This window comes from Giraffa tippelskirchi, chromosome 1, assembly GCF_054371585.1.
Source record: "Giraffa tippelskirchi isolate mGirTip1 chromosome 1, T2T-mGirTip1v1.2.pri, whole genome shotgun sequence".
Lineage (NCBI taxonomy): Eukaryota > Metazoa > Chordata > Mammalia > Artiodactyla > Giraffidae > Giraffa > Giraffa tippelskirchi.
The window spans coordinates 217,865,516-217,890,032 of record NC_137275.1 but is presented as its reverse complement, the minus strand read 5'-3'; the positions used below and the strand labels follow the sequence as shown (position 1 = coordinate 217,890,032).

Below are 24,517 nucleotides of genomic sequence, written 5' to 3'. Positions count from 1 at the left end.
TTTGGCAAGAGCCCATCATAGATGGTGCCTTCAGGAGGCATTAACTGCCTGCTGGTCTCATTCGTGATGTTAATGACTACTGATGGTCATTACCTTGATCCAGGCCTTCACTGAGGGTGACAGAGTGGTAGTACCCTGCATTTTTTTTTTTTTTGGCTGGAAATCTTCTATAAAATCAAACTTTCTTTCATCAACTATTTGGTTACCAAGGTCTCATTCACATGGGAAAGATGGGAGAAATGCTGGATTCTGCCCTTTAATGACCAGTTTTCAGAACAATGCGTCAGTTCCCTGGCCTCCTTCAAAGGCAACCAGTGACACTTGCTTTTTTGCTTTTCCTCTGTAATGACTTGTTTTAAGAAGCACTTCAGTTTTGTTTATGGCAAGTAGTAACTCTGAGTAAATCCAACTGTGATTTTCAAGTCTTCTATTTTCCTACCAATGGACCCTTCGATGGTTCATTCAGTCAGCCATTCAAAAATACTTACTAAGCACATATTACTTGACCCCTGGGAGTAGAGCCATGGGGAAGACACACACTGGCAGGGAGTTCAGATGGATAGGCAAGCAGCTGAGATTCTCTGTGACCGGGGTTATGCATCACAGCGAGCCGGCCCTGAGGCCATCACCGCTGTCAGGGCTGTAGACCCGTTGGTGGATGAGTGGTCCTGCAGCCTCTGACCCTCCAGAATTTGGCCATGGGGTCTGTATTGCAGGGGTCTGCTGAACTGCCACAACTGAGCCCTTTCCCTCTGAGTTACCCAGAGGCCCCCTTTGGGGAGTGGGTTCCCAGGGTGGGGAGAATCTCACAGTCAGAGGCCTGGTGTGTGACCTCGTTGCCCTCCTTCCTGCAGGAGGACTACCACAAGCTCCTCACCAAGTACGCCGAGGCCGAGAACACCATCGACCAGCTGCGCCTCGGGGCCAAGGTACTGGGCCGGGTAGGGTGGAGAGGTGGGCCCGGCCCCCCAAGATGACGCTTTTCCCTAGCCACTGCCTCCTGCCTCCAGAGACCCTGGGGCTAGGGGACGTGGTCCTTCCTTGTTCTACCATAGGGTCATTCTGTGACCTGAGGCAGCAACCTGCCCTCTCCAGGCTGTTGATGAGCTCTGAGTCCTCGAATCCTAGAATCTGGGAATTTCATCAGAAGCTCTCCTTCTAGATAAGCTCTGGAGTAAGACCACCTGGGTGCCACTCCTGTCTCCATTACTGACTAACTCTGTGACCTTAAGGAAGTTACTTGGACTCTCTGAGCCCCAAAGGAGTAGTGCAGAATTTCTGCTCAACCACTGGGGCTGATACTTCCCTTTGCCTTTTTCCTCCCCTGTCTTCTCACCCACAGCCTGTCCCCCCATTCTGAATGTCTAGCTTGGGACAGGGGATTGTGGAGGGGGAAATCCGTCCCCCACCCCATCCTGCCCAGTCCTCACCCCCGTCTAGGGGAGGCTGTGAATGCTGCGCTTGGGACCTTCCCCTTTTCTGGGGTGAGGCAGGAAGTGGGACTTGTTGCAGTCCCTCCTGGCTTCCTGCTTCCGCCTACAGGCCTCTTGCCTCATCAGGCAGCAGTGGAGGAGGGGTGGGAGCTGGGGTGCAGAGATGCAGACCCTCCCTCTCACTTGCCTCCTCTCTCAGGGCCCCCACCCAGGCTGCCCCCATCCTGCTCCGAGATCCCTCTCCCTGCCAGGGAGCTGCTTTCCACCATCTAGCAACTCTTCTTCCACGACATGTTGCCAAGGCCGTCACGTTGAGAAAACGGAGGGGCCCTGTTCTAGGAGCAAGACTTCCCCTGTGTCCCCACATCCTCCTGACACAGGCAGATCCTTTCTCTCCTGGCCTCCTTAGACACAATTGTAAAAGGGGGTTATACATGCTTGCTCCTCGGAAGGAAAGCTATGACCAACCTAGACAGCATATTCAAAAGCAGAGACATCATTTTGCCCACAAAGGTCCATATAGGCAAAGCTATGGTTTTTCCAGTAGTCATGTATGGATGTGAGAGTTGGACCGTAAAGCAGGCTGAGCACCAAAGAACTAATGCTTTCAAATTGTGGTGCTGGAGAAGACACTTGAGAGTCCCTTGGACTGCACAGAGATCAAACTGGTCAATCGTAAAGGAGATCAACCCTGAATAATTGGAAGGACTGAGGATGAAGCTGAAGTTCCAATATTTTGGCCACCTGAGGCAAAGAGCTGACTCATTGGAAGACCCTGACGCTGAGAAAGGTTGAAGGCAAAAGGAGAAGGGGGCGACAGAGGATGAGATGGTTAGATAGCATCACTGACTCAATGGATGTGAGTTTAAGCAAACTCCGGAAGATAGGGGACAGGGGGAGCCTAGGGTGCTGCAGTCCTTGGGGTTGCAAAGAGTTGGACACAACTTAGGGACTGAACAACAACAGGCCTCCTGGGAGCCATTGGGCTGCCCCCTCCCACCCGCTATATCTTAAGGCTTCTTTCAGCTCTCTGAGTCAGATTCAGGGGCAGAAGAGAGAGCTGGAGGACTGTTGAGGGGGCTTGATGAGACATCCCTTCTGGGGAAACCACATTGTCATGGCTGCAGGCTCCCAGAAGGTCTAAGGAGAAAGGGCCTGGTCATCAGGTCCCCTGTCTCATAGATTGGAGAATCAGAACCCCAAAAGGGGCAGAGGTTGCCAAAAGTCAAGGTCAAGGGCAGAGGCTGGGAATATCTTCTCTCTCCCTCCTTTCCTACCTTCCTCCTTTACTCTTTGAAGGGAATGAGTCTGGGTTTTGGAAGTACTTATCCAAGAATTAGAGAATACTAATAGTATTAAAATGAAGATGTTCATTGGGTGCCCGTGTGTGCAGGCACAGAGAAGACATGAGCAGGGGGACTCAATGGGATCACAGCCATGTGCATCTCCTGGACATTTCCCCCTACCCACTGGGGACTCACCATGTGGGAATGCCAGCCTGGCTGGTACCCCAGACCCCAGTGTGTGAAGAGGAAAGGGATGGTGGAGCACTAGCTCACGTGGTTTTGCTTTCTAGAAAACGTGATTCTTTGGCCTGAGAGTTCTCCTCAAGATAAAGGTGAGCACAGGTCAGCTCAACTCTTCTGAAAGCAGAACAATCCTCTCCCCGCCTTGGGAACCAGTACAGACAGGACTCACGTCCCAGCGTGCTGAGAAGGGCATGGAGCCTGAGTGGGGAGGGGCCTCAGGGGTCTGCAGAGCCTAAGGAGCTGAGTTTCCAGCCGGGCCTCTCACTGTGTCCAGAGCTCTGGCCAGGCTCGGGAAACCCCAGGATGGCTTCCTGCTCAGAGCTCTTGCCAGGGGGGCCAGCTCACAGAGGCAGAAGTGTTACTGCTGTGGCTGAGCTGCAGGCTGAGCTGCTGAGAGTCCCTTGGACTGCAAGGAGATCCAATCCTAAAGAAAATCAGTCCTGAATATTCATTGGAAGGACTGATGCTGAAGCTGAAACTCCAATACTTTGGGCCCCCTGATGCGAAGAACTGATTAATTTGAAAAGACCCTGATGCTGGGAAAGATTGAAGGCAGGAGGAGAAGGGGACGACAGAGGATAGGGTGGTTGGATGGCATCACCAGCTCAATGGACATGAGTTTGAGTAAACTCTGGAAGCTGGCGATGGACAGGGAGGCCTGGTGTGCTGCAGTCCATGGGGTTGCAAAGAGTCGGACATAACTGAGTGACTGAACTGAACTGAACTGAGGTTGAGCTGGCTGGAGTGACCTTCCCAGCAGACAGCTGAGCCACTCTCTCTGCCCAGAGTCCCCAGGGGGAGGCCTGGACCCCAGGCCAGGGATGTGACCCTGGAGACCCAGGCCAGGCACAGCAGTAGAGGAGCAGCCACAGGTGGGGACCAGGAGAAGGGGACTGGCATTTGCTGAGCAGTAAAAAGCTGCCAGGCCCCAGGCTAAGTGCACTGCCAGGGTCACCTCATTTGATCCTCTTCACAGAGGAAACTGAGGCTCGGCCAGATGGAGTGGTTTGCTCAACCTCTCCACAGCTGGTAAGAGATTAAAAGTGGGGGATTAAACTTTGCCTGGTTCCATATTTTTCACCATGCCTGGGTGAGCCCAGCTCAGGCCCTGGCAAGGTATGTGGCAGAGGCATAGGGACAAGGCAGAATGAGGATGTTACAGTGTAATAACAATAGTAAAAGTGATGCTTACTGACCACTGTCCTAAGTCATCTACCGCTGGGGAAACTGAGGCACAGAGGTTAAGGGATTCACCCAAGATCACTCGACAAGCAGGTGACAAAGCTGGGGTTTGACCCCAATGGTCTGGCTGCAAAGCCCACTCCAGGTCGACTGTTTTTTTAGGCTTACGAGTTTATTTATGTATTTATTTTTTAGGTTTAACAGAGCCAAACCAGATGATCCTGGTTTCTGCCGCTGCAGTGGCTGACCAGGGAGTCCCAGGGCCTGGGCACCTGGGGGCACCACTGGATCTAGTCTGGGGTGGGGGCAGGGAGCTAGGGTTGATCAGGAGTCACTGTTTGGGGACCAGCTTAGGGTCAGAATTTATAGGGGTGCACTGCCTTCGCTGCCCGTGGCCACCTCCCTCCAGCTGCTGTCCCCCATCTCAGCTGTAGGAGGGTCTGCGGGGGTTGAGACCAGAAGTTACCCCAGAGAGAATCAGGGGGCATGACACAAAACCGTCTTTCCTGAAGTGTGTGCTCTGCAAGCCACCTGGTGGAGGTGGGGGTGGGGATGCAGGATGGGGGAGGGGTTGGGTGGAGGGGGGAGAGGGGCTGGGGAGGTTTGTGTGTTCTGAGGGGTTGAGGAAACATTTCCTATTCTCTCCACTCCCCGCCCCTTTCATAAAGCCCATTAGCATTTTAAAGGCTGTGAGAAACCCAGCTGTGCTGAGAATAGTTGGTTATTTAACCCCCTGCTTCCCACAATTGCTGATCCACCCTTCACTGCTTAACACCCTTGAGCGAGCCAGTCCAGCCTCAGGGAGCACCATGGGATGCCCTGGTTTAAACGGGGAGGGGTGGGGGTGGGGGGGCCTGGGTTAGGTCCTGCCCATGTCATAAGACAGGTTGGGAGGGACAGGCCTAAAGCAGCTCAGCGATTGCCCAGCTCCTCGCTTCCCCGGGGCTCCACACAGGCTGTTGGTCCCTCTGCGGAAACAGAGGTGCTGAGAACTGCTTGTTCCTGTTGCTCCCCCAGGTTGGGCCTTTGTGGCAGGGGCCAGGCCTGAGGCTAGGGGATGGGCAGGGGAGGGCAGGGGGAGCATGCAGGAGGGCCAGGCCTTCCCCAGATTTGGGTCACCTTGGGAGGAGAGGGGTGCTGGGGGCAAGTCCCCCCAGGCGGGCCTGAGCAGATGGCCAAGGGGATTATTAAAATCCAGCTTTGTTCTCATCAGAGGCTGGGCCTGAAAGAGGAGGGAGGCAGCAGGGGCCAAGCCATGGCTGGGCCATTGTCGCTCACTTTGGAAGAGATCTCTCTGCCACAGACGTGAAGAGCAGCTTAAGCAGGGAGAGGCTGCCTGCCTGTAGGCCTGGGAGCCCACCCTGAACTGTCCACTCCTGACATTAGGGGAGCAGGGGGTAGTAAGATAAGCTACCTGATGTCCTGAAGACCAGGGGGCACTGAGGCACCACAGGAGAGTAGCTTTTTTAGGGACTTGCCTCCAAGAAGGCCACATAAATAACAATGGCAATGATGATGTTGATAGTGATGATGATGGTGATGATAGTGGTAATGGCAATGATGCTGATGGTGATGTTGATAGTGATGGTGATGGTAACAGTTATACTACCAGTGATGACAAATACGAGGGTGATGGCTACTGTTTATTGAACATTCACTTTGTCCACAGGTTAGTTCAGTCAGCTGTTCTAGCCAGTAGTAGACCGAGGCACTACAGAGCTCATACACCAAGCCAGGGATCAGCAGACTTCCTGTTCAGAGGGCCAGATAGTGATTATTTTCAGCTTTGTGGGCCGTGCATTCTCTGTGGTAACGATTCATTTCTGCCGTTATAGCATGAAAGCAACCACAGACAATACATAAGCAAGCGAGTGTGGCTGTGTTCACTAAAACCATGTTCGTTAAAACAAACCATAGTTTGCCAGGCCCTGCTTTAAACCACTATGTAGCACTCAGGTCTTTAACCTCAGATGGTCTTCCTTGGCCATCTGCCTGACTCCCTACCTCTCCCACATGCTGTACTATCACCCTATGAAATCCATCCTCAAATGATGGAGATCTGCTACAGCTGAGAAACAATTCCTTCACTTGTTGGTTTATGCCCTCATCGAAACAGCTATTAATTGCCTTTATTATCAACGTAAAGGTAATTTTTAGAAATGTTTTTATTAATAAAAATAATAATTATATTATTGTAAAATGATTATATTTGCTCTCTGTTAAATGCTATATTGATTACAATGTGATTAGATTATCAGTCATAAAAAAATTAATAAGATTATTAATATGGAAAACCATAGACTTTGGAGTCAAGGCAGGGTTATAATCCCAGCTCAAGGATTTTTCAGTTGGAGATTTTCAGTAAGTAACTCAACCTCTCTGAGTTTCAGTTCCCTCTTCTGTAAAATAGGCCTGTGGTCCCTCCCTCTCAGGACTGCCATAGAGAGAGAAGGAAAGGCTATATACGCCCTTAGCCCAGTGTCTGGCCCCCACCCATAGGTTCCACTGAAAGGCAGTATTTATTATCCAAAGGCACATTTATTGAGCGCCTGAGTGATGGCATGAATGAAGCGAGGCCTTCTGGGTGGCTTTGCCCCACCCCTGACTGGGCGCTGCTGTGCCTCCCCTGCCCGACAGGTGAACCTGTACTCGGACCCACCCCGGCCCAGCCACAGCATCCACACGGGGACGATGCCCCAGGGGACCAAGGTCTTGACCTTCACCATCCCACAGCCCCACTCTGTGAAGGGGTATGTGGGCCCCGCTGAGGGCCCACAGGCCTCTGAGGCTTCAGGTGAGTCTGGGAAGTGAAATGTGTCTGGAGGCTCCTCTGTGGTGACTGCTCTGGGGACACTTGGTCCACCCCAGGGTGGCACTAGCTTCAGGCTGGGGAACGGAGGGAGGTGAGGCCCCTCTCTGGGCCCTGTGACTTGAAGAGGTCAGATGGAGATGTGGAAATGTCTGCTCTGAGCCACAGCGGTGTGGGTGAAGCCCTAGCTCTCTCCACTTAGCAGCTGGATGGTCTTGGACGCTTCGTATGAAAAAGCGCATCATCACAGTAGAGCCCAGATCGGGCTAGACCCTGCAGCAAGCCTGCCATGCATGGACTCGGTTAATCACCATGTCAACCTGGTGAGGTCCCCACTGGTGTTACCACAGTGACAGTTATGGCAACCAAGGCTTAGAGAGGTGACGACATATAGAAGGTCACAGAGGAGGGTCGGGATTTGAACCTCCATCTCTCTGAGTTTAAGCCCGCACTATTGACTGGGAATCCAGAGGTCTGGCTTGGCTCTAGCTGTGTGATCCAGGGCAAATTTGCACCTCGTCCATGCCTGTAAATGGGGACAACACTGCCCAGGTCACTTCCTGGGGCTGGCAGAAAGATGGGGAGATCGTGAGAAGGCTGAGCTGTTACTGGAGGATGGAGGTGGTGGTTTTGAAGTTGAACACCAGTCTCTCAGCCCCAGAAGGACTGTTCTTGGCCACAACTTGTAGTGACTGTGTATTGCAGGGTCGCCATCAGCTGGAGGAGACCTGAGCCCCTCCTCACCCCCTAGCATGCCCACCCTAGGGTGGCTTCAGGAGGATGCAGGGGGCATTGCCCAGGACCAGCCCTCAGCGGAGCAGGCCCAGGAGCTGGCTTCTCAGGCCAGCCGGTTCCTGACCAAGGTGAGTGGAACCCCAGCTTTGCCCACGGGAGACAGACTTCCCTTGGAGAGAGCAGAGCCTCTACCCGCTTGGGTGAGGGGCTGTCTGTGTGCCAGGCTCCCTCATCACTCCGCTGCAGCAGTTAACTTGGAACTTTCCTGCTGGGTTTAGAGTCCAGCCTCCTCCTTGCCACCCAGTGCTGGCTTTAACTCCCTTTTTGGCACTGTGTCTCATCAAACTCTCTCTAACTGTGCTTGAAAGTATCTCCTGGTTCACTCCTGGGGGAGACTTTCAGCTTTTTCAAGATTCTGGAAGGGTTACGGAACCTTTACTCTCCCTTTTCCCCTTTGGATCACCCCACTTCTCTAGTTCCTTTCATTATGGAATCAATTCTCAGTTACTTCTCAAGAGGCCTTTTCATTTTCATTGAAATAACTATGAATTTGTTATTGTTTATAAGTATATGCTTGGTCTATTTCCAAAAGTACTTTAAAGCGGCTTAGAAAATACACGCATTATAACCACATTCTGAAAACAGAAGCGAGGAAACTGGGTTAAAGGGGAAGTATGTGTAGGAAAAAAAATAAAATGAACTTAAGGAGAAGTGAAAAAACAAAGCCCCTGAACACTTTATCAGATTCATGTTTGGCTTTGAACTTCCTAGTAGTCAATGCAAAAAAGGAAACGCAGTAGTTATATCATCATGCCCATAGAACAAATTCTTTCAAAGAAACACTACCATTCTCTTTTCTTTCTTTCTTGGTAACAACTTTACTGAAATATAATTCACATAACATGCAGTTCAGTCATTTAAAGTCAACACTTCGTGGCTTTTAGTATTTCATAGTTGTGCAGCCATCAACACAATCGATTTTAGAACATCTTCATCACCCATCAAGAAACTCCATATCCATTAAGCAGTCCCTTCCCATTCCCCTTCCCCCCAGGCCCGGGGAAGCTGCTCATCTGCTTTCTGTCTCTTTGAATGCGTGCTAAGTCGCTTCAGTCGTGTTTGAGTCTTTGCGACCCATGGACTCTAGCCTGCCAGGCTCCTCTGTCCATGGGATTCTCCAGGGAAGAATACTGGAGTGGGTTACCATACCCTTCTCCAGGGATCTTCTCCTCTCGGGGATCAAACCCTTGTCTCCAGCATCTCCTGCACTGGAAGACAGGCTCTTTACCAGGAGCACCATCTGGGCTTCTCTTCTGTCTCTCTGAGTTTACCTGTTTTGGACATTTCATATAAATGGATTAATGTACCATTTGTCCCTTTGTGTCTGGCTTCTTTCGCTTAGCACAGTCTTTTCAAGGCTCACCCATGTTGTAGCAACATGAACTTTATTCCTCTTTATCACCACCATTCTGGGTCCTGTAACTGGAGAGACATTTCTCCTTGTCCTGTGTGCTGTAAAGCATCTCAATACTTTTTTTATATTTGATTACATGTCAAAATAACATTTTAGTTTATAAAATATCTTATTAAAATTAATTCACCTATGTCTTTTCACAGTTTTAGTGTGGTTACTGGAACATTTTAAATTGCATATGTAAGCTGTATTATGTTTCAGTTTTATATGTTATATAAATTATATTATATAATGTAATTATATTAGGTAAAGTTCTATATTTTGGCACTGATCTAGAGCTTTCCTAGAAATCCTAGAAATCTCCAAATTGTCTTTGCCTTTTTTCCCCTAATTAAATTTTTTTTTGTAACTGTAATAGATACTTATGGTAAAGACCATCACGCAGGACAAAGAATACATTCAGTGAAATTTTCTTTTCCACTCTTGCCCTCCTGCTTTGTACCAAAGGTTTAATGAACACACATGTGTTTATAGAAATGTTCACATAAGTATGTACACTATATTGTACCTGGATTTTTTTTTAATATCCCAAATTTGTATATTTCTGAGTAGGCAATAAATTCACTTTGTTCAAAGTTCAGAGAATACATATAGTAGACAACCTTCCTCCTCTCCCTGTCTGCCCACACCATCCAGTTCTCCTCCCCAGAAGCAGTTAATATTTTAGTTTCTTTCATCCTTCTAGAGATAGTTTATAATATATAAGCAATTTTATTTGTATTTTTCCTTTTTTATTCTCTCTATATTTTATAACAGACAGTAGCATACCATACACGCTGTCCTGTACCTTGATTTGATGCTGAAAAGTAGTTCATGGAGGCATTTATATGTAAGAACACACACAAGTGCCTTCCTTCTCTGAATGGCTGCATACTATTCCACGGATAGGCATCCGTATTGTTTCCTGTCGCCCCACCCCCACCAGGATGCAGCTAATATCCTGCCTCATAGGTTTCATGCACATAAGTGAAATGAAATAAAATCCTGGAATCTCCGCATAGATTTTTCCCAAGGCTGCTATGGCCAAAGCCAGTGCTGGAGCCTGTTTCTGGCACCTGCCTCTCCGTGCTTGTCAGAAAACCCACATCCCGAGGCGGGACCCAGCTTCCTACGCCAAAGTGTGACTGTGGCTAAGTGTGGGAGTCGGCAGAACTCGCCTGAGCCTGGATTAATGGAGCGTGTTTCTTTCCCCTCCAATGCCCAGGTGGAGTCCTTTATAGAGCTGATACATGCAGGACGGCTGACACCCCGAGACCAACTCAAGGTACTGTCCACTTCAGAAGATCCCCTCGGAGCTGCTAGACGACTGCTCTGTGTCCCATAGCACAGTCTCCAAAGCCTCCTTTGCTGCAAGACAGACCAGAGAATCCCAGACACAGTGTCTCCCTTTTGAACGAACAGCCCCTGCTTAGTTTTCCATGATAATGATCGCTATAGCACAATAGTCACCACTTATTATGCGGCGGTGGTGGTGTGCTAGGCTCTGTGGCAAGCCCTTGATGTACGTTAATTCATTTTATCATCATAAAAACCTGGCGAGGCAGTTACAGTCATCACCCCACATAACTGGGATGACCTGAAGCCCAGAGAGGGGACTTGAAGACCACACAGCCAGCAGGTGGCACAGCCCAGACTGAGATCTGATTCCCGAGTCCAGGGTTGTAATCACTGCCCTGCCCAGCTTCCCACCGATTATCCTGCCTGTTGGCAATCAGGAAAAGGCATTTTCTTTTTAAATTTTCTTTATTATAAAAGTGATTGCTAAAGCTTGAAAACTGGGGATGGGGAGGCGAAGAGACCCCCTAATCAAACCATTATTGGCTTATTTCCTTCTGGACTCCAGTATTTCTAGGTAACTATGGTCACGCATAAAATTTAGATTTCTGCTGCATGAGACAGGGTCCCAGGAAGGAGGAGGTGGAGCTCTCAAAGCTGCGGGTATAGGGATCAGTGAAGGAGCTGTTAGCAGGGGTCAGGGGTGTGGGCGGCAGCCTCAGAGGGCCCGACAAGGGGCAGGGAAGCCCTGGGACTCACACCTGCCTGAAGCTGTTCTCTCCCAGGTCTCTCCCCTCCCACTCTCTGACCTCTAACAGATGCCTCCCCTAGAAAGACCCCAGGGGAAGCCAGCAGGTCGGGAGCCCAGCTGATGCCCAAGGCATAGAGCAGGATGAGGAGAGGAGCTGAGGGAGGATTGGGAGGGGCAAATGCAGCATACTTGGTTTGATAGTTTTTACTGTTATTATATTAGTAGTTACTGTGTTGTTATATGGACGTCCCAGGTGACACTGGTGGTAAAGAAGCCACCTGCCCATGCAGGAGACGTAAGAGACGCGGGTCCATCCCCGGGTGGAGAAGATCCCCTGGAGGAGGGCGTAGCAACCCACTCCAGTATTCTTGCCTGGGCAGTCCCACAGATAGAGGAGACTGGCAGGTTACAGTCCACAGGGTTGCAAAGAGTTGGACACGGCTGAAGTGACTCAACAGGCATGCATGTTGTTATACAGATGTTGCACACATGCTCCAGTTACAAGATATGTCACATGGATTGTATTATCTCATTGAGTAAATAGTCAAGGACCTAGAAAATCAAAATTACTCTTTTTCTTCCCCCTCTTCTAATTCCTCCATATCCAGGGAAGTTGAGAGCTGTTGGAAGATCAAGCTAGACCAGGGCTGAGGCTCTAGGTTGTCCTTGGCCACCCTCTGTTGTCAGCGTAGAATGAGTGAGATAAGGATGATAAGAAGTCAGGGATAATGATCCTACCTCACATAGTTCTAGCCAAGAGTTAACTACTATTACGTTTACCAAGGGGGCCTCGTGTAATGGTTGGGACTATGAGCTCTGGGCGACTTCACTTTCACTTTTCATTTTCATGCACTGGAGAAGGAAATGGCAACCCACTCCAACATTCTTGCCTGGAGAATCCCAGGGACGAAGGAGCCTGGTGGGCTGCTGTCTATGGGGTCGCACAGAGTCGGACACGACTGAAGCGACTTAGCAGCATGAGCTCCGGAGCTCGAGGGCCTGGGTTCAAATCCTGTCTCTACAACTTGCTCACTCACTGTGTGACCACCAACTTAAGTAACCTCTCTGTGCATCAGTTTCCTCCCATTTAGATGAAGATGATAAATTACCCCTCTCATTAGGGTTATGCTGAAGATTAAATGAATAATGCAGTGTGCTTTAGACAAAGCCTCAGTGCTCCATAAATGTTAGTTATCATTATCAATAGCATGATGGTGATGATAATACATCTGTTGGGTGTATTATCCAGCAGGATGTATTAGATTCAGGAGAATCCAATAAGGATTCAGGAGAAGAGTGACTAATATTCCAAAACCCACAGTTTTGAGAATCAAGTATGAGGAACTAAGACCTCTCAAGAAGTAGGTCTTTATGGCAATACAGTGATAGTATATTTGACACTGTGACCATCATGGAACATCAGGGTTCTTATGGGTCTATCCAGAGAAGACTGGCACCCTTGGGAGCTCATGCCAACGCTCTAAGCCATGCCTCTCTCCTACCAGTCTAAGGGCAGGGAGATCAACTAGGGCAAACAGGTTCCAGAGGCTACCAACTCCAGCCTTCCAGACACTTGGGAGCCCAGAGGTCTCCGCAGTCCAGGGTGAGTCCCATAGACATCCCACAAGCAGCTCATCCACTGTGTCTGCAAGGACAGAGCCCATAGGGCCTGGGCACTCAAGTCTTACTGGTCTGTCTGCTTTCAGGTCTTCCAGCAGCTAAAGGCTGCCCACACGGCCCTGGAGGAGAAGTACCTGAAGGCCTGCAAGGAGTGGCACCTGTCCCAGCAGCTTGCCAGCTCCAAGGGGACACCCAGGAGATTTGATCCTGACAGGTACCTGCTGGGGAGGGAGGCCTGGGAGGACAGATGGGCCAGACCCCAGGTCCCCACCCAGAGGGGCACACTTCATGCTTATAATTCACACACTTGGGGAGCATGGAGAAATCCCATCCCAATTAGCAGCATGTCCAGATGGGGGATACTCAAAGACTGACATCTGTGTGCTTTTAGACTCCCTGCCACGAGAAGTGCCCTTGGAGGTAAGAGTGGAAGCCCCTCACTGGAGAATGGGGAAACTGAGGCCAGAGGGGGAAGGGATTTATTCAATGTCCTACACCCAGTTGGTGGCAGAAGGGAACTTGGGCTAAGCCTCCTTATTCCCAGTGGAGTCTACTTCTATCTTGTTTATTTATAATCTAAGTGATGATGTCAGATGGGCCCTCCATGGGCATTTCTGAGGCCTCTGCTCTAAAGCACAGCCTTCGAGACCCGCTGACGTTTCCTTGTTCCAGGGAGCTAGAGGCAGAGATATTCCAGCTGGGAATTCGCCTGGATGAGCTGAAGGACCTCATGGACCACAATGAGCAGGAGCCTGGGCAAGTCAAGTCAGACTTGGCTTCGGACAGCCCCCCGGCCACACCCGCCCCCCACCAGCCAACAGAGCAGCCCTCTCCTTTGGAACAGACCCACGCATCAGCCATCCAGACCCTCGGCCCTGAGGTACCTCTTTGCCCAACCGTGTTAGACTGTTCCTTCATTTATTGGTTTCTCCATTAGTTAACTTCATGACATTTGAGAAGTTTGTACCATATGCTGACACTCATGACACCTGGTAGAAATTCGGTAGAAATTCAGTATAAAACACCAAATAATGGGCGGCCTCTACCCCCATGGGCTTCCCTGGTGGCTCAGATGGTAATGAGTCTGCCTGCAATGCAGGAGACCCGGGTTCAATCCCTAGGTCGAGAGGATCCCCTGGAGAAGGGAATGGCTACCCACCCCAGTATTCTTGCCTGGAGAATTCCGTGGACAGAGGAGCCTGGCAGGCTACAGTCCGTGGGATAGCAAAGAGTCGGACACAAAGCGTCAGACTGAGCAACTAACACTTTCACCCTCATGGAATTTTCTGTAGAGTTAAACTTGTTACTTTAATTTTGATCAGTGCTCTGAAGGAGAATTATGGGATTCTACACCAAGTAGATAACAAGTTAACATATCTGAGTTCATTAAGGAGTCACAGAAACTTTCCTTGAGGAAGTTATGTTTAAATGAAATTTGAAAAGGAGTAGGAATTACTAGATGCAGAAGAGGAAAAAAAAATATCTGGCAGGAAAAACAGCCTGTGCAAGGCCCTGTGGTTACAGTATAGATAGTGACGGGGCAGTTGTCTAAGAGATGTGGCTGGAGAGGAAGGTAAGGGCCCCAGGAGGTAGGCATGTCAGGGTGATGGTTTTAAACTCTGCTGAGTTTTTCAGCAGGGGATGATAGAAAAGGATTTACAGGTTGGGCTTCCCTGGTGGCTCAAATGGTAAAGAATCTGCCCGCAATGCAGGAGACTGTTTGCACTGCGGGAGATGCAAGTTCGATCCCTGGGTCAGCAAGATCATCTGGAGAAGGGAATGGCTACCCACTCCAGTATTCTTGCCTGGAGAACCCCATGCACAGAGGAGCCTGGCAGGCTATAGTCCATGGGATCACAAAGAGTTGGACATGACTGAGCAACTAACACTTCCACTTTCAGAGCTGGGGAGGTGGTGGGGCAGATGCAGAGACATGCATGGACTAGAGAGAGGATTAGAAGGTGCAATGGACTGGAGTTGGAGTGATGGTGAGAGGAAAGGAGCAAATGATGACCTCCAGGCTTCTAGCTTGTAGACCCAGGTGGATCTGCAGACTATTCACAGAGATGGCTACACTGGAGAAGAACCATACATGGAAGGGGCTTTGTAGAACTGTCTCTAGCCCACCTCACAGCCCTATAGGAGATGGCCATCTCTAGTGCATTATCTTGAGGGACTCACCTGCTCCCACAGTGAAGGTGTTCTGAGCGGCTGGGTGTTCATATTGAAATGAAAATCTGGGTTCAAATCCTGGCACCGCCCCTTGCTGCTGTATGACTCGAGGCAAATCATTTGAGCCTCGGTTACCTGTCTGTAAAATGGGCTGTAATAGCCTGTATACTGGTGGGATTGTTGTCAAGTGATATCTGTACAATGCCTGGCACATAGCACATTCATGGCAGCCGGTACTGAAGATCAGTGACCCAGTCCCTACTTTTACACACAGGAAAAGAGTAATAGGCCCATGAATCTAACCTCTTTCTTGCTCTTCAGCACCCAGCGTGAGCCTGGCATAAGGTAGGTCCTTAAAGAGTGGTCTTAGGTATCTGCTGACTCTCTGCCCCTCCTCCTTTCTGGCCCCAGCCCGATGCCACCAGCATTGGCCCCCACCTATTGCACGTGAACTCAGATCTGAGCGCTCCCAGAAATGAGGCAGAGGACGGGCTGCTGGGCCTCCCGGCCTCGCTCAGGCACAAGGAGCTGCGGGTGGAGCAGGATTTCCACGGCCTCCTGGAGCGGTAAGTGCCCACCAAGCCCAGGGCCAGGGCGACTGGTGGGATCTTGCTGGCCTCCTGGGCAGAAGTCACGCTCCTCTGTGTTTTTATGCAGGTACCTCAGTGTGAAGTCCCTTCCAGAAGCCCTGAGGATGGAGGAGGAGGAGGCAGAGGGCCAGAGCCACACCCTGGGTTTTGACAGGCCAGCTCCAGCTCCAGCAAAAGCAGTGGCCCCAAGGCTCCCCACCAGGCAGCCCCTGGCGCAGGCTGAGAGAAGTCACGGGGTTCGCCTCGAGTAGGTCATTGAGCCTCCCCGCCAGTCCCACACCAGCTCAGAAACTACAGGGGTAGCAACCGTCCTAGGGAGCTGGACAGCCCTTTACAGTTTAGAAATGCTTTCCTGACCTGTAGCTCAGTGTCTCCACAAACCACGAAACGTACACCATTGATAGCGCTTGAAATGATTTGGGGAGGTGTGGGATGAGATCTCTGGTAGGAGAGATGCAGCATTAAATAACATCACTCTTAGTCTCAGAGATTCCATGTACAACACGGAGAAAGTCTCAGGGCTATAAAGTCTTCAGGGCCTGTCTTGATCTTCCTTTAGAAAAGAGAGAAAGAGAAAGAAAGCCAGCAGGCCTCAGGCCAAGAGCCTTTACTAGGCAACAGGATTTATCTAGACTATGATAATGCTGTTTTCATGTTCCTTGTATTTATTTGAAAAGTTTGCTTCTGTCTGTAATACAGAATACTGGTCTTCTGTTTACGATAGTGACATGGTCTTTTTGAGTACATGGAAGTTGTTGGAAATGGCTGGAATAGGAAAGAGGGAAGGCAAATTCCAGGAGCCTGGGAAAGGGTACTCTGGCACCTCTATTTCCACACGGTTTCTGCCCCGGTGTATGGGGTGGGTTTTGCCAGCATCGTCATTTTACGGTCAAGATAAGTGAGGTTCAGAGAGGGGCAGTGCCTTGCCCAAGGTCACACAGCAAGAGGGTGGCAGCACAGGCTAAGGATGCAGGGGTGCCTGACTCCAGAGCTTGTGTCTTGTACTGCATGGCTCCCAGGACAGGGCTGTCCAGCTCATGCCAGGGCTCAGGGGCACCATGCCTCTCCTTCCCTGCCAGGGAGACTGTGGAACAGATGGCATCTGTGAAGCCAGCAGACGTCTGTGCATCCATGACCAGAGACGGGCACCTGCAGGGTCTGGGCAAAGCCGTGGAGGCTCCTCCAGGCCCCAGCAGGCCCCCCCATCCTCAGGGCACCAAGTCCGCGACGTCCCACCAGAGCAGTCTGACCAGCCTAGAGGGAAGTGGCATCTCTGAGCACCTCCCACCAAAGCCTCCGCATCAGGCCGGCAGGCCCCCGCTGGAGGTACGCGTGGGTTTGGGGCCTCTCCCTGCATCTCCCGGAGCCTCCTGCCTCCAGGCCTTTGCTCAGAGTGCCTGCTGCTCCCGCCTCCGCCGTAGCTCCCTGCACCCTCACCCCTCTGCCTGGACCTCCTCTTTCTCTTCTGAGACCTGTAGCTCGGTGCCTCTATCTTTCTGAGCCTGCTTAGCACAGCTGGAGGTGGGGGTGGTGTCTTTGACTCCAACTAGTTTGTGCCATGAGAATAGCACTTTTTAAACTATGACAGGAATCACAAATCACTGTGGATATATGACTTATGGGATGGATCCTCCCATAAAAAAAACACATATGGGGATTTCCCAGGGGTTAAGACTTCGCCCTCCAGTGCAGGGGACACAAGTTCGATCCCTGTGAGGGGAGCTAAGATCTTACATGCCTTGTAGTAAAAAAAAAAAAAAAAAACGTAAAAGAGAAGCAATGTTGTAACAAATTCAATAAAGACCATTGACCAAAGACCAAAGTCCGCCTCCAAAAAAACTAAATAAAATAAACACATACATTTGCATGTGTACACACACACACCCCCCTATAGTCCTAATGAGCCCATGGTAAGGAATATGCACTCGACCATGAACTCATTGAGGGCAGACACCCGTGTCTCTGTTGGTGATCCTTGCCCCTTGCGTTAGACGTGGTGTGTTGGAGGTGTGCATGGTAGATCAGTTTGGTTTTCCCAATTCATGGGACCCGGGCATTTCTGCAATCAGGTAGGACATGGCATTCCAGGCCCACCCTGGAACACGTGTGGACGTGAGAATCCCATTCTCGCAATGGGACTCCTCCCCTTTCTATTTCTCAGCTCAGGAAGTCTGTGACAGTCTCTCTCCCAAGGGCCCTGGCTCCCACCCCTCAGGGACACGGGGCATGCTCAGGGTCCTCTCGGGGCCTGGAGTCCCTGCTGTTGGCCCGGGGCTCATGCCAGGCCCTGAGCGCCCCAGGACCCCGCACGCCCAGAGCCTGGCTGTTGGGAGCTGGGCCAGCCTCCCTGTCTGTGAGTCTCTGGAATGTGAGGCCCAGGCCTGCACTGGGGAAGGGTTTCCCAGTGTTCCTCGGGCACATTCCTCAGATTTAAAGGGACACTGTCTCTTTCAGGAGCCCTGGATGGCATCCCCGGAGACAGACAGTGGCTTCGTGGGCTCAGAAACCAGCAGAGTGTCGCCCCTCACTCAGACCCCAGAGCACCGGCTCTCCCAGATCAGGTAATGGGGACCCCATCAGTGTCACCCATCTGGGATAGCCTGAGAATCAAAGTGCCTGCGAGCTCAGAACGGGGTCTGGGCATTCTCAGAGCCCACACTTCATCCCCACCAAGGACGGGTCATTGCCTTCATGTTACGGATAGAGGGAAAGTGACTTGCCCAGTGTCATTCCACCACATATCGACAGACTGGGAATTTGTTGAACAAATGGGTGATGAAACGGTGAATGAATAAGATGTGCCGGGAGGGTGGCATGACAGAGCCACCAGGTTGAGTGACAGCCTCCAAAGCTGGAGGAAGGTCCCTGGGGCTACCCAGGGCTGCGTGGGAAGGGAAGACTACAAACTTTATTGCTGTGTATATTATCTAAAAACTAAGCTGAGCTTTATGACTTTGTGTATATGAGTAGGCAAGTGTACAGCTCTGCAGTTTATAAAGAAAATGCGTGTGTAATGGAGATGCATCCTCAGAAATACTATACTGCCAGGGATGCCAAGTCCCAAAGGATAGGATGGGTTAGCATGTGGAGGGGCTTGGATGTTGTGGCCTCATTCTGTGTGACCTCAATGCATCTCTCCCTCCATGGTCCCCCAGCACCCCAGGGACGTTAGCCCAGTCCTTCACTCTGCCTGTACCCCAAGATGCAGCCCCGCACCGCCAGACCAGGGGTCTTCCGACCCCCAGAAAAACCTCCGAGCCCAGCAGACCCAGGAGCCAAGCCCAGAGGCCCCCATCTGGCCAGGACAGTCCTCTCCGGCAGAGGGCGCCCAGCTTCTGCCTGGAGCGGGCACTAGCATCTGAGATGGGTGAGTGAATGTATCTGGGTTGGCCAGAACCTGGGGGTGGCTGGATCTCATGGGGTAAAAAAGATCAAACCAATAAGAAAATCTGCATTACCCTTTAGGATGCGAAATATCATACAGGTTCATTATAGGAAAATTTGAAAAGGGAACAAAAAACAATAATTAGCTAAAAACCATCATTGATGACAATTTAGTCTAGAACCTTTGAGCTGTTTCCTATGCCATTGTGTGTGTGTTTATTTGCAAATACTTAAAATGCAAATGGGATGTTATACATGAATGTTTTATAACCTTTTTCCCCCACAAAACGCTGTATTATGAACACTGTGTCTATAAAATCTGTGATTTGTTTACCTTTAAAAAATGCATGTGACCTTTTTACTGAAATAAAACAAATATACAGGAAAGAACAGAAACTGATGAATTTTCCCAAGGTGACGACAGACAGAGAAACTCCACATGATCAGAACCCCAGCCCCCTCCAAGCCCCTCCTAGAGCTCCCACCCTTCTCAAAGGTAAACACTGTTCTCAGATTACCTTTGCCTCTTTTTGAGGTTCCCATTTAATTTTTTAAAATTAAACTTTAGTTAAAAGTTTAATTAAGTCACATGCAGTTGTAAGAAATAATACCCAGAGAGCCTATGTGCCCTTCCCCTAGTTTTTCCCAATAATAATATCTTGCAAAACCGTAGAGCAATGTCACAACCATATTCTGACATGGACTTGGTCAAGACATAGAACATTTCCACCTTCTCAGGGTCCCTCCTGTTGTCCTTTTATGAAGACAGCCAACCCCGCCTTAACTCCTGGTAACCACTAATCTGTTCTCCATCTCTGTAATTTTGTCATTTCAGAATGTCATAGAAATGGAATCGTATAATATACAGCCTTTCAGGATCGGCTTATTTTTCACTCAGCATACTTTTCTGGAGATTCACATAGATTATACCATAAATCAATAGTCTATTCTTTTTTATATCGTTGAGTAGTCTTCCCAGGGCGCATTGTTTTTAATGCACATGCCGGATGAGTGGTTTGTAGCTCTGGCCACCCACCCTGTTGAGAGGCTAAAGTTTTGAATGCTCTGGGAAACATGCAAGCAGGCAAAGCTGTGACTAATTTCAAAGGGAGGTGGAGGCTCCGAGGCTGGTCCCAGGGCAACCTGGTGATGCGCAGAGTCTGAGGGTCCATGTGGAGGAGGAGGGAGCTCTTTGCAGGAGAAGGGCCCTGGAGACTCGGATCTGATGCAAAAATGGTGGATGGTAGGGGGAATCTAGACGTAAGGGGCTCCGCAGCTTTGCACCCCAAGCTCCCAGCAAAAACCACATCTCCTTCCTGTTTTGAGGGTCACTGGCCTCCACAGGAGCTTCATCTGTGACCTCAGCCGGGCCCCATCTCTTCACGCCCACCATGCTTCCACCCACACAAGTTCACACTTCAAGGGTCCGCTCTGTGTAAACTCACTTTGGTCTCCTTCCGCCTCCCTAGCGGTCCCTGCCTCAGAGTTTAATGGGAGGAAGCGGATTTCTGAACCGATCCTCCCCAGCGCGACAATCAGCCCACCTCCCACCCCTGCCCCCGTGGCCGCCGCTCCACCCCGTGGACCCGCAGAGATCACCTCCGCCTTCTTCCTCACCAGGACGGGGCGAGAGTAAGTCGGATACTTGGGCGCTGAGGATTCAAATGCATCCGAGAGACGGGAGGGCGATGCCCGAGGGGGCAGGGGCTCTCTAGAGTCTCCATCCAGTGGGGGCTGTGCTGGGACCCAGGCATCCTGCCTCCCAGTTGATCCTGTGGGTCCTCCTTGGTGTAGACTCTGAGGACACGTCTCTAGCCAGTAGGAAAAGGCTAGAGAAAAAAACCTAGAAGTTCACCTTGCTGGTGCTAGGACCCCTCTCCCTGCCTCCCAGCATTTCCCTTGCAAAAGGGGTCTACACTTCCCCGAGGTGTGTTTTCTGCAGTTTGTGTGTCCATTATATGAACCAAAAAGAGAATGTTTTTTCAATTTCTTCTTTTTAATCCAAGTGCAGTTTTTCTACTAAGAAAGATGTTTCCTTGCTTTGTTAAACAGGAAAGGGAAAAGGGGTTAGTCCTCTTACTCCTCTCCTGAGTTACTTTTGGCCAGTATTCAGTCACAGGCCTTTGTCGGGTTGGGGTGTTGGTTTCCAGGCCTGAGCTTAGCAAGTGCACTCCTGCAACCCCCTGTGACATCAGCAGAGGAACGAGAGGCTTGTTGTTCAGTCACTAAGTCGTGTCCGAATCTTTGCGACCCCGTGGACTGCCGCACGCCAGGCTTTCCTGTCCTGCACTGTCTCCCAGAGTTTGCTCAAACTCATGTCCATTGAGTCAGTGAGAGGCTTATTTACCTACAGTATGCCAGCTCCTGGGAATACGATAGTGGACAAGACAGTCCTTGACCTCGTAAAGCTCACCATCCTGTAAGATGGACCAAGAAACACGGTCGCACCCCCAGTGTGATGAGTACAGTGATAGCACAGGCCCGAGGGACTGTGGGAGCACAGAGAAGGGGCATCTAGACCAGTCAAAGGCTTCAGGGAGGGCTTCCTAGAGGAAGTGGTATCTCAACTGAGACCAGAGACAGAGAGCTGAAAGAGTATCCCAGCAGAGGGAAAAGCATGTGCAGAGGCCTAGAGGCACCTAATGTTTATTTTAGCCAGATCCTCAAGTATAAGGTGGGCTGTTAAACAATAAAAGCAGAGAGGAAGATGGGGAGACCTGGGGGAGAGCTTAGAGAACCTCCGACACAGCTGGTGAGAAGTTTGGATGATGGCTTTGCTCAGAGAAGGTGCTCACTGAATATTTATAAATGTGGAAAGTCTCATCTAAGGATAATGAGGGAGGCTTTAAGTAAGGAAGCTGCAGGATTGTATTTACACTGTAGAAAGAAAGCTCTGGCCACCGTGATGGTGGGTGTGGAGGCCAGGGGCTGCTGAGAAGGCTACCACACCCCAGAGAGAGGTGTTGGGGCCGTCAGCGAAGGCAGGAAGTGTATTTGAAAAGGGGTAATTAGGCATTGGGCCAACAGGATTTGGGAGTTGGTTAACTTTCAGGGTGCTCTGGGGAAAGAAAGGTTTACAAAGACTCAGATTTCTGGCTTGTCAACCAGCTGGATACCGATGTGGGGATGGGGACCTGGGAGGGGGAGCAAAATCGCAGGGGAAGATAACTTAGGTGCCAGCTGGCACTCAGTCACTGAAAGATTAGGTCAGGAAGGCCGAGATCGTGATGGTAAAAAGCCGGAGAGGACAAGTGACACCCAAGGGGGCGTTCCAAATTCCAGGCCCTCGTTCAGCGGCCTCTGACCTGGACAGGGGGCCAGAGCCACCCTGGTCTTCCACCCATTGCAGGGCCTCGGTCCTGCCTTTCAGGGGTTAATGGGTGGCCAGAGTTCTCACTCTCCTGCAGCAGCCACCCTCACAGTTTGCCTTGGAAACCCCAACAAGCGTTTCCCTGGGAATTGCCAAGGGAACCAACTGCCCTTGGACGCCCAGAGCACCCAGGCATAGGCAGAGAGAGGTCTCCGCTCCCTCTGGGCACACCCATCTGAGAGCCGATGTCTGCTGCAGGTGGCGCCAGGAGACACTCCCCCACGAGTCCAGGGACCACCAGGCAAGAACTAACCCTGAGGGGAGCCCTCACCCCGGAAGCTGGTCCAAACAGTAGACATAGAACCTGTATCAGCCTGGAGGAACGCCGCACCCAACCTGGACTCTAAAGCCCCGGGGATAGGGGGTTTGTGCGCAGGAGTGTCTGGGTGGGATTGGCTGCCTCAATACCAGTGATGCCCTCAAAACAAGACCCTAGAGATTCAGGGACCGATCAAGGAGAAATACAAATAAGATTTACTCTTGAGATGCTAGGGGCTGATGAGGTTCCTTACCAGTCACAGGGTGGGCTGTGTTTGGGGGCTTCCCTGAGATGACAGTCTGCTCATCCAGTTGGTGACGGGTAGCTCCGTGTGTCCCCTTGTCCCCTCTCCACACACACATGTTTACTCTGCTCCCTCTTGGAGTCTGTAGGCCAGATCAATGACATTCCCTGAGCATCTATGAGGTGTGAGGCTCTCAGGCGTTGTGAGACGGGGAGGTCTGCTCCTTGGCTGCCAGATGCTCGCCATCTGGGTCGGGAGACAGACAGATAAGCATTTCCTGCCTGGAGCGGAGTGATGGGCTTGAGCAATTTAGGAAAGGTTTAGGGGAACCCTGTAGGGGAAGCTCTAAGCAAGGGCGGGAAGGAAGCAGGCCTGGACAGATAGTCAGCGTTTCTAGAGACAGATGTAGAGGAACGGGAGGGCAGTCCAGGGGCTGAGGCAGATCCGAATTGAAAGTTTTTGTTTTGCTTAGGCTGCACTATGTGGCCTTTGGGATCTTAGTTCCCTGCCCAGGGACTGAACCTGTGCCCGCTGCATTGCGAGTGTGGAATCTTAACCACTGGCCTGCCAGGAAAGTCCCAGAATTGAAATTTTAAAGTGCAGCTTTAGCCAATGCCCTCTCTACTCATCAGAAGATGAGATGGTTGGATGGAATCACTGACTCAATGGACAGGAGTTTGAGCAAGCTCCAAGATGGTGAAGGACAGGGAAGCCTGGCGTGCGGCAGTCCATGGGGTCACAAAGAGCCAGACACAACTGAGTGACTCTCTCTACTCTGCATCCTCATCTCAATCTTGAAAATTTGTCACTGGCATTTCAGAATGGCTACTCAGAGGCCCTGCACGCTAGGTTGGGTAAACCTCAAAGAAAGTTCTGCTTTGCTCACTAAATGTGCAGGGACGTGCACTCAGAGAGGTGCTAAGATATGCAGCGAGCAAAGCGGACACACAAGGGAGTCCCAGACGCATTGAAAGCAGAGTTAGACCGTGTCTGCTGGAAAGGGACAGAGCCCCAGCACCCAGGGAGCGGGTGCAGCTCTGTTCATTGCGCGCCTGTTCTTCGTTCCCGTCTCCACCCCCCACCCCAGCCAGGCCATCCGGGAGCTGCAGGATGAGGTCTCCCGGCTCCGTCTGAGGCTGGAGGACAGCCTTCACCAGCAACCCCAGGGCCGCCCCACACCCTCAGTGTCCAACTGCGACCGCCCCACCCGGGCCCGGGACTGGTCAGGGGATTCCTCAGCCACTTGGAGCTCCCATTATGGCAGGTAGGTGACCCCCACATTCCTGCCCCTGTGCCTTGGTGGGAGCTGCAGAAGGTAGAGTTAGCTGGTCTCTGGCTGCCCCCTGACATGTGGACTTGGGCACAGTCATACCTCTCTCTCACTTACTCATTCATTCACTCTTAGATTTTTTTTACCATGTCATATTTGATGCATAAAAGAGCAGATTAAACACATGTGTTACTAATGAAGCATGATACAGTGAATATCCCCGAACTCATCACCCAAGTGAAGAGCTAGAACATTTTCAGGACACTCACCCTCTCACCCATTCGCTCCGGAGCTGTTCACCTATGATGACTTATAAAATCATCTTTAACTTCTAACTTCTGAGTGTTCCTATCGGAGGGCACTGGGTTAAGGTTTTCAAAGGACACTGTCTCATCACTTCTTCCAACAACACTTTGAAGT

General features: G+C 50.8%; 1 protein-coding gene across 3 annotated transcripts in view; it reads left to right on the top strand.

Moving 5' to 3' along the window:
• Window positions 1-24,517, top strand: part of AKNA (AT-hook transcription factor) — a 56,773-nt gene that overhangs the window by 21,571 nt on the left and 10,685 nt on the right. For all 3 annotated transcript variants that reach the window (XM_081574948.1, XM_081574954.1, XM_081574938.1), the window contains exons 4-16: window positions 855-929; window positions 6,782-6,938; window positions 7,659-7,816; window positions 10,367-10,426; window positions 12,895-13,022; window positions 13,481-13,688; window positions 15,392-15,546; window positions 15,638-15,817; window positions 16,650-16,896; window positions 18,025-18,131; window positions 18,726-18,937; window positions 20,424-20,586; window positions 23,915-24,091. In XM_081574948.1, the coding sequence (XP_081431074.1) occupies window positions 855-929; window positions 6,782-6,938; window positions 7,659-7,816; window positions 10,367-10,426; window positions 12,895-13,022; window positions 13,481-13,688; window positions 15,392-15,546; window positions 15,638-15,817; window positions 16,650-16,896; window positions 18,025-18,131; window positions 18,726-18,937; window positions 20,424-20,586; window positions 23,915-24,091 (2,027 nt within the window). The remainder of the gene's footprint in view (window positions 1-854; window positions 930-6,781; window positions 6,939-7,658; window positions 7,817-10,366; window positions 10,427-12,894; window positions 13,023-13,480; window positions 13,689-15,391; window positions 15,547-15,637; window positions 15,818-16,649; window positions 16,897-18,024; window positions 18,132-18,725; window positions 18,938-20,423; window positions 20,587-23,914; window positions 24,092-24,517) is intronic.